Source organism: Mustela lutreola, chromosome 9 (assembly GCF_030435805.1).
Source record: "Mustela lutreola isolate mMusLut2 chromosome 9, mMusLut2.pri, whole genome shotgun sequence".
NCBI lineage: Eukaryota > Metazoa > Chordata > Mammalia > Carnivora > Mustelidae > Mustela > Mustela lutreola.
In genome coordinates, this window is record NC_081298.1 from 107,092,485 (window position 1) to 107,100,835 (window position 8,351).

Below are 8,351 nucleotides of genomic sequence, written 5' to 3' on the forward strand. Positions count from 1 at the left end.
AGCACCACATGTCAACCATACTGGAATTAGACATCTTTTAAACTATTTTTAAAACAGAATAATGGGCACCTGGGTGACTCAGTTGGTTAAGTGTCTGCCTTGGGCCAGGTCATGATCCCGGGGTCCTGGAATTGAGCCCCGTATCGGGCTTCCTGCTCAGCAGGGAGCCTGCTTCTCCCTCTCCCACTCTCCCTGCTTGTGTTCCCTCTCTCGCTGTCTCTTTCTCTATGTCAAATACATAAAGTCTTAAAACACAAAACAGAATAGTATTTCATTATATGTAAACACCACATTTTGTTTATCCACTCACCAGCTGACAAATATTGAGGTTGTTTCTATCCCTTGGCCACTGTGAATGCTGCTGCTCTGAACATGGTCGCACAGGCGCGTGTTCGAACCCCTGCTTTCACTTCTCTGGGGCATCCACTCAAAGGAGGAATTGCAGGAGCCTATGGCAATTCTATGTTGACGTTTAATTTTCTGAGCAACCACCATACTGTTTTCCACGGTGGCTGCACCAATTTACATTCCCATCAGCAGCACAGGAGGGCTCCAATTTCTCCATATCCTCATCAGCACTTATTTTATTTTTCATTTTTTGGATCACAGCTAGCCTCAAAGGTGTGGAAGAGGGTGAAATTCTGACAGAGGAGGGACAAGCCAGCCGTTCAGGCAACAAAGACCCCCGCGACGGTGGGGGAGGGGCGGGGGGGCTGGTTGTGGCGTGCAGTGAATCGAGTCACCCACTGTCTGATGTCAAAATCCATGTTGGGGAGGAGCGCCTGTGGCTCTGTGGTTTAAAGCCTCTGCCTTTGGCTTAGGTCATGATCCCAGAGTCCTGGGATCAAGCTCCACATCGGGCTCTCTGTTCAGTGGGGAGCCTGCTTCCTCCTCTCTCTCTCTGCCTGCCTCTCTGCCTACTTGTGATCTCTGTCTGTCAAATAAATAAATAAATAAATCTTTAAAAAAAAATCCATGTGGGGTTCTGTTGCCCTCCCTCTCCTGGAAACAACTGATTCTGTAGAGTATTGGCTAGCGCCCACCTCCCTAAAACCTTCCAATGCCGCTACCCGAGTTCATGTTGGCTCAGATGTTCTGGAACGCCAGCCACTTGCCATGAGAGGTGAGCCAGGGACCGGGGGACTGCCACACAGGAGGTGAGCCAGTCACCCCATCACAATGACCAGGGACTGTGACCAAAGCAGCCTGGGTCACGTAGGTGAGGGCTCATCTCCAGGACAGGTATGGCAATGGGACACAGCAGCCGCCTCTTCATGCAGTGGCGGCACCTGGAGTGGGAAGGGCTGGACCATCGTCATCCTCTTGGTAGCAAGAGGGGTAGGTGCTGTTTTTCACTGAAGCCGGCCCCCAGCCCCAGGAGGGGAGCTGTCCATGCACAAAACGGAGGGGACACAGGGACAATTTGAGGTTTGGCAGCCACCATGCTGGGCCACAGCACATGGCATGGAGTGAGGTTCAGGGCAGTGGTCCGTGGGAATGAAGTGGAGGACCAGCCCAGAACTGGGAGCTCAGATTGCTCCCCAGGGGCCAACTGTAAGGCTCCCCACTAGCACTTCAGGGTTAGGGAGTGAGGGACAGGGTTGGATGTATCTGCTGCTGTTGCTTAACTGGGAACGCAGAGCCTTATAAAATTTTCCACCCTGGATACCCCAACCCCATTAGAAAACATGGTTTGTGCTTCTGACCCAGGGCGCCACTAAGTCCTAGGCCTGCTGCCTGCTTCCTCAGGGCAGCTCAGATCCCTGGTTTGGGGCACCTGAGAGTTCAAGTCTGCTCAATAGATGCTACCAACCACTGTGGATTATTTGCCTCAAAAAGGCTGTTGTTAAAGATTTATTAGCACACTACCCACCTTGTTTGAGAGGTGAATCTGCTGTTCTCCTCAGTTCTGATTCCTTCTGGGACCCGCTCCTGCCCCTTGGTCCCAGAATCCCTGCACACGTGCCCATTGATCCGTGCGGCTGCCTTCAAGCCCTGGGTGACTGAGTAACGTGCAGGGGGCGCTAAGAGGACTGGGGCAGTTTGCTTGCTTGACATGGCTTTGGGGACAACGGCTGCTTCCCCTGGCCTGGTCAGAGGAAGCAGGTCTAACCAGCTTGTCTGTGTCTAGGTTGTCTGCTATGGCAGGTGTGGTGTACCCCAGACAGGTGAGTGTTGTGGGTGTCTGTCCTTTGTGACCACCTCAAGGTCGAGCAGCTTTAGCAAACAGGCCCAGGTGCTGTGGGGGTCCCTCTGGTCCTCATTCTGGAATGGGGTGTGTGTGTGGGGGGTGGTTAATAGGCAAAGAGGAAAGCAAGGATATACAATTTTCTGGGAGTTCATTATTCATTATTTATTACTATTTATTATTTATTTATTTCATTCATGCATTTATAAGGCACCCTCAGCCCTGTGTTGGGCTTCAAGGCTGTAGAGATGCCAAAGGTTAGGTCCTGATCTAGTATACTTCATTCAATCAATTACAGTCCCCCTGCTAAGTGCCGTAACAAGGGAGGCAAAATGTGTTATGAAAGCAGAGGAGTAAGCGTGTAATTTGGAGGAATACAAACTTGAGGAATAAAAGGATGGGATAGCTGTTGGGGGGAAGAAATTCAGCTGGGTTTTAGAGGATGTGTAGGAGTTTGCTGCAGAGGGCATGGAGGGATGTCAAGCGGGGTGAGCTGGCAAGGGTCGGTAGAAACCAGATCATGAGGGGCTCTGAATGCCGGGCTCTAAAGTTGGTCTGGGTCCTATGGGCAATGAGAAGCTGTCGAATGCCTTTAGGTGGAAGAATGGCAAGATGGGATCTCTTGTTTTGGAATCTCCCTTGCCCTCCAGGCCCCTGTGGATTTAGACACATACAAGAGCTCCTACATGGTTGACTACCAACCCTACGGGAAGCACAAGTACTCCAGAGTCACACCACAAGAGGTAAGAACTGACTCTCTTGTCTTCTGTCCATGGCCCGTGGAAATCACCTTTATTCTATCTTTATTATGTGTGGATATTGGGGGCACTTCTTTAGAACAGTATCTGATACCGGGAGAGCTGAGGAAATCTTTTATGTGCGTGCATTGTGTGTATGTTTTTTAAAATGTACATCAACCTGGGGTGCCTGGGTGGCTCAGTCTTTAAGCATCTGCCTTCAGTATCTGTCATGATCCCAGGGTCCTGCTCGGCGGGAAGGCTGTTTCTCCCTCTCCCACTCCCCTGCTTGTGTTCTCTCTCTTGCTGTGTCTCTCTCTGTCAAATAAATAAAATCTTAAAAAAAAAACGTACATCAACCCTAAGTCATGAACACGAGAGTATAAATGATACACATTCACGGTTTAAATAGCATTGACAAAACAAACACCAGTGTGCCCATTATCAGCCCCCAGAATGAAAACATAGCACATTAGAAGTACCCTAGGGCACCCCCCTTCTTCCCCCTTAAGAGGTAGGTACTATTCTGAATTTGAGGTTAATCATTCCCTTGGTGTCTTTTAAAAACAGTTGTGCTCTATAGGTATATATCCCTATAAACTGTTGAGGTTTGCCTTTTTGAGCTCTGTTACACACTGGATCGTTCTATTTGTACTCTTCTGTGGCTTTTGCTTTTTGCTGAGTAATATGTTACTTATAGTATGCTATTCATTTTCTGCTGTGTCTTATTACATTGCATGAACGTGCCACCATATACTTGTCCCCTCTTCTGTTGGACATCTGGGTTTTTACTGGGCTGGTGATCTCACTGCCCTGTGTTGCGATGAGGATTCCACAGCCTAAGGTTCAGGAGTCTGCCGCCCCAGGAGGGGAATTGCTTGTCCCAGGGAATATCGTTACTTGCCAAAGTGGCTGTGTCACTGGAGTGGGGGACCGTTCCTTCTTTGGCTCTCCAAATTTGCCATCAACTTGGTGTTGAAAGACTTATTTGGTGGCTTATTGTGGGTTTGGCTTATTTGGTGGGTTTGAAATAATATCTTCTTGTGCTCTGGTTTAGCATCTTTTCATATGTTTATGGATATTCATTATTCTGGGAGATGTCCGTCATGTCTTTGGTCCCTGTTGTTAGTGGGATGCTTGTCTTTTTTCTTCTTAATTTGTAGGAGTTCTGTAGATACTCTAGACGTGTTTCATTTGTCAGTTATAGAAATGGTAACACCCGTCACGGGCTGTGGTTCGTCTTTTCCCTCCCTTTCAGCGAATAGAAACTTTTACTTTAATATAGTCGGATTAGCTGTCTTTCCCTTTATCGTTTGCCCTTTTAAAGGCTTGTTCAAGAAATCCTTTCCCGGGGCGCCTGGGTGGCTCAGTGGGTTAAGCCGCTGCCTTCGGCTCAGGTCATGATCCCAGGGTCCTGGGATCGAGTCCCGCATCGGGCTCTCTGCTCAGCAGGGAGCCTGCTTCCCTCTCTTTCTCTCTGCCTGCCTCTCTGCCTACTTGTGATCTCCTTCTGTCAAATAAATAAATAAAATCTTTAAAAAAAAAAAAAAAAAAAAAAAAAAGAAAAGAAATCCTTTCCCGTCTCCAGGTAGCTCCACTAAAAATAAAAAGAAAATCTGTACAAACAAGGAACAATTTCTGGGATATAGTATTTAGTGGAAGTAAAATGCAGAGTGGGGTCATAATATGCATTCATTGAGGACAAGCCAGGGGGTATAAAACTCCATTATATGTTTTTTTTTTAAAGATTTTATTTATTTATTTGACAGAAAGAGAGAGAGATCACAAGTAGGCAGAGAGGCAGGCGGAGAGAGAGAAGGGGAAGCAGGCTCCCCGCTGAGCAGAGAGCCCGATGCAGGGCTCCATCTCAGGACCCTGAGATCATGACCTGAGCCAAAGGCAGAGGCTTTTGAGCCACCCAGGTGCCCCTCCATTATATGTTTATACGAACATAAACTGTGTCTAGAAAGATAGGAAAAAGCTCTTACCTCAGTGAATATGTCTGGAGATGGGAACCAAGGGAAAAGGAGAAGCAGGAAAGAGACAGACTTTTCACGAGAAACCCTCTTCTATCACTTCAGTATTTCCCCGGGTCATACATACCACCATTCAAAAACCAGTTTAAACTTTTTTAACTAAAGAGAAGTGTGCTCTGTCCTGGATGAGGCCAAGGAATCTTCGCCTTTCCCCTGTCTCAGCCATCCATTCCTGTGTGATTTATTTCCACAGCAAGCAAAGCTGGATGCCCAACTCCGGGAGAAAGAATTTTATAGGGCCATCCCCAGCTCTACACCCAAGCTAGAGGATGGATACCCCGCCTTCAGAAGACCCCACATGACCGCCAAAGACCTGGGACAGCCCGGCTTCTTCCCCCTGCAGGACCAGGACCGAGTGGCCACAGAGGAGGATGAGTGCAGGTTCACCAGTATCTGCCATTCTGTGTACCCCGTTTCCCACGCCCTGTACCTGGCCCGGGGTACCCCTAACCGGGTCCGCCAGAGTGCCGGCTTTCCGTGCCTCCTGGAGCCCGAGCTCCAGCCTGCACCTGAGGAGGGCAAGGGCTACTTTCTACTGCCTGGCTGCCTATGTCCCTATCACCATAAAGTCAAGTTCCCTATCTTGAACCGATGGGGGCCCTTGATGCCATTTTACCAGTAGGAAGGGGGAGAGCGCCCTCAGGGGCCCTAGGGACATCCTCCCTCTCACAAGGCAATTCCTGCACGGCACTCGGAGAATAGACAGGAGGGCTGAAAATAAAACCCTAGAAAGACAGCACTGCGCGTGCTTGTTCTACCTGGTTCCCTGGCCTGCGCTGGGACAGCATCCACCCCCTCCCACCACCTGCGGAAGGGAGGGGCGGATGGGGGTTGTGGAAGTGGGGAGGGAGGAACACTGGTGTGTAGGGAGGCTGGAATTTGTGGGATATCTCATGACAACGAAGAGTCCTGCTGGAAAGATTCTTGTTGCTTTAGGCATTTACTTACAAAATGGGACAATGCGATTTCCTACAGTTGTCTCAAGTTGTGCGAATGCTGTTGGGGAGCTTCCCTCGTGTGTTTCATTGGCTCACCACACCCACCCTGTAGCAATCAGCAGGAACCGTCTCGAGAGCATCCTTTTATACTTTCCTTCTTGCTCAGCGGAGCTTTGATCAACATATCCACACATGCGTGAGTTAGGGAGCTGCTGGAGCTGCGGAAGCAAGGAACCTGGGTGCAGTGGCTTGAACCACACCCTAGTTTCTTCCCCGTCTACCAGTTCGGAGGTAGGCAGCCGAGGGGGGTGGGGCACCACTGCTGTGGCTCCCATCTCTGTGTCCCTGGCAGCTACCATAAGATAAATTGTGTCCCCCCTCCCCAAAATTCATAGGTTGAAGCCTTGACCCCCAATGTGACTGTATCTGGAGATAGAGCTTTTAGGAGGCAATTAAGGTTCAATGAGGTCATAAGGGTGGGACTCTGTTCTGATAGGATTGGTGGACACACACACACACACACACACACACACACACACACACACACGAACAGCCAAATGAGGACACAGCAGGGAAGGCAGCCATCTGCAAGCCAGGAAGAGAAGCCTCACCAGAGACCAGCCTCAGCCAGACCTTGATCATGGACTTCCAGCCTCCAGAACTGTGAGAAAATAAATTCCAGTTGTTGAAGCCCACTGGCCTGTGATATTTTGTTATGGTGGTCCAAGCTAAGATAGTGACCCATTCAGTTATCAACATTTTCCTGTGAGCAGAAAGCAAGAAACACCCAGATGAATACAGGTGGATTCCCTTTTAGGGGTGCAAGACAGACATGATATTCGTCACTTTCAGTCCTGTCCTCTTGGCTAGAGCGCAGCACCTGGTCCCAACAAACTGCAAGGAAGGCTGGGAAACTCACCTTTAAGCCATGGGCACAGCAACAAATGAGAAGTTTGTAGAATAGAAGGAGAGGATTATTCGGACGGAAGACTCTATTTTTGCCACAACACATGAAAAGGCTTTTTCCGTGGGAATCACCCTACACTCTGAGGCTCCCCTAGGAGATCTTGTTAAAATGCAGGTTCTGAGTCAGTTGGTCTTTTCCATTGAACTGATGGATCTTGATTTATGAAACTATTTCCTTACTGGGAGGAGGCAGTTATGCTTTTCCAATTTCTTTCCTGCAAATTATGCAGCAATAACAATTCATGAGCATATACCCTTACAAGCGATGCTTTTATTTCTGTAAGTCAGAGTCTTCCAAGTGCTGGGTCAAATGGGGTAGATGCTTGGTGCTCATAGATAACACCAGAACAGCCCTCTTCCTCCTCCCCATCTCCTCACCAGCGCATGGATATTAACAATCTTTTCGGTTTTTGCCAATTTCATAAATGGGAAATGGTACCTCATCACGGCTTCGATCTGCGATTACTTGGCCACTAGTGAGATATAGGATCTATTTGATCTAATTAGCCACTGGGTTTTTGAGTCACATTTTTGGCCCTGAATTCTCTTTTGTCTAACCAATTTATAGGAATTTTTTTCACATGGCCCTGTTAGCTCTTTATCTAGCACGTGTTCCAAACATGTTCTGTCTTAACTTTTAAATACATGATTTAAAATATGTAATTTGAACTTTTTTTTTCCTAACATAAAATTAATACTTTCAGTAGCAAATGATGCATAGTGAAGAAAGGTGTGAAGAGGGGCGCCTGGGTGGCTCAGTGGGTTAAGCCTCTGTCTTGGGCTCCAGTCATTATCCCAGGGTCCTGGGATAGAGCCTACATTGGGGCTCTCTGCTCAGCGGGGAGCCTGCTTCCCCCCTCTCTCTCTGCCTGCCTCTCTGCCTACTTGTGATCTCTGTCTGTGGAATAAATAAAGAAAAATCTTAAAAAAAAAAAAAAAGAAAGAAAGGTGTGAAGATGAGAAAGAAATCACCCCTAAACCCACTCAGTGACAGCCACTGTTAACCTTTTGATGCCCAGGGTGCCAGGTAACAGTCAGATCTTTGGGCTGCTGAGCCAGACAAAGGTGGGATTTCACCCATGCCTGAGTTTACATCTCAGCAGCTGAGGGGTATTCTAGAAAGTTATTTCATGTCTCTGATCAACCATGTCCTCCTCAGCAGAAGCACTAGTAACAGTCCTCCCTTTTGAGCCGACCCTGTTCGCACAGCATCTGAGATACAGTCAGTGTTCAGGGAGACCTTTCGTAGGCATTGTTACACATCTCGTACTGAATATGTAATTTCAAATCCTGCTTGGTCTTTGTGGCACTAACTGTAAACATTGCCACTCAACCTCAGAACTTTATAAATATCCTTGCACAAACGTACCATAATTACTGTTGTTAGACATTCAGGTTGTTGCCAATTATGTATTTTTCTCTTACAAATTAGGCTACAGAATAAACTTTTTTTCTGTAATTAGGTGGAAAAAAAAGCAAGGTTACT

At 47.9% G+C, this 8,351-nt stretch overlaps 1 protein-coding gene across 1 annotated transcript; it reads left to right on the forward strand.

Moving 5' to 3' along the window:
- The first annotated feature begins 1,232 nt into the window (after positions 1–1,232).
- Positions 1,233–5,691, forward strand: SPMIP9 (sperm microtubule inner protein 9). Its single transcript, XM_059134048.1, has 4 exons — positions 1,233–1,338; positions 2,132–2,168; positions 2,839–2,931; positions 5,155–5,691. Exons 2-4 carry the CDS (start codon positions 2,142–2,144, stop codon positions 5,581–5,583), a joined length of 549 nt encoding a protein of 182 aa, XP_058990031.1. The 5' UTR covers positions 1,233–1,338; positions 2,132–2,141; the 3' UTR covers positions 5,584–5,691.
- Positions 5,692–8,351: the final 2,660 nt, after the last annotated feature.

What these genes read in the sequence shown, in the direction of transcription:
- SPMIP9 (XM_059134048.1), top strand. Translation starts at nt 2,142, where the DNA reads ATGGCAGGTGTGGTGTACCCCAGACAG. An exon ending in GTGTGGTGTACCCCAGACAG is followed by an intron (nt 2,169 to 2,838) that starts GTGAGTGTTGTG and finishes CTTGCCCTCCAG; the next exon opens with GCCCCTGTGGATTTAGACAC. An exon ending in CCAGAGTCACACCACAAGAG is followed by an intron (nt 2,932 to 5,154) that starts GTAAGAACTGAC and finishes TTATTTCCACAG; the next exon opens with CAAGCAAAGCTGGATGCCCA.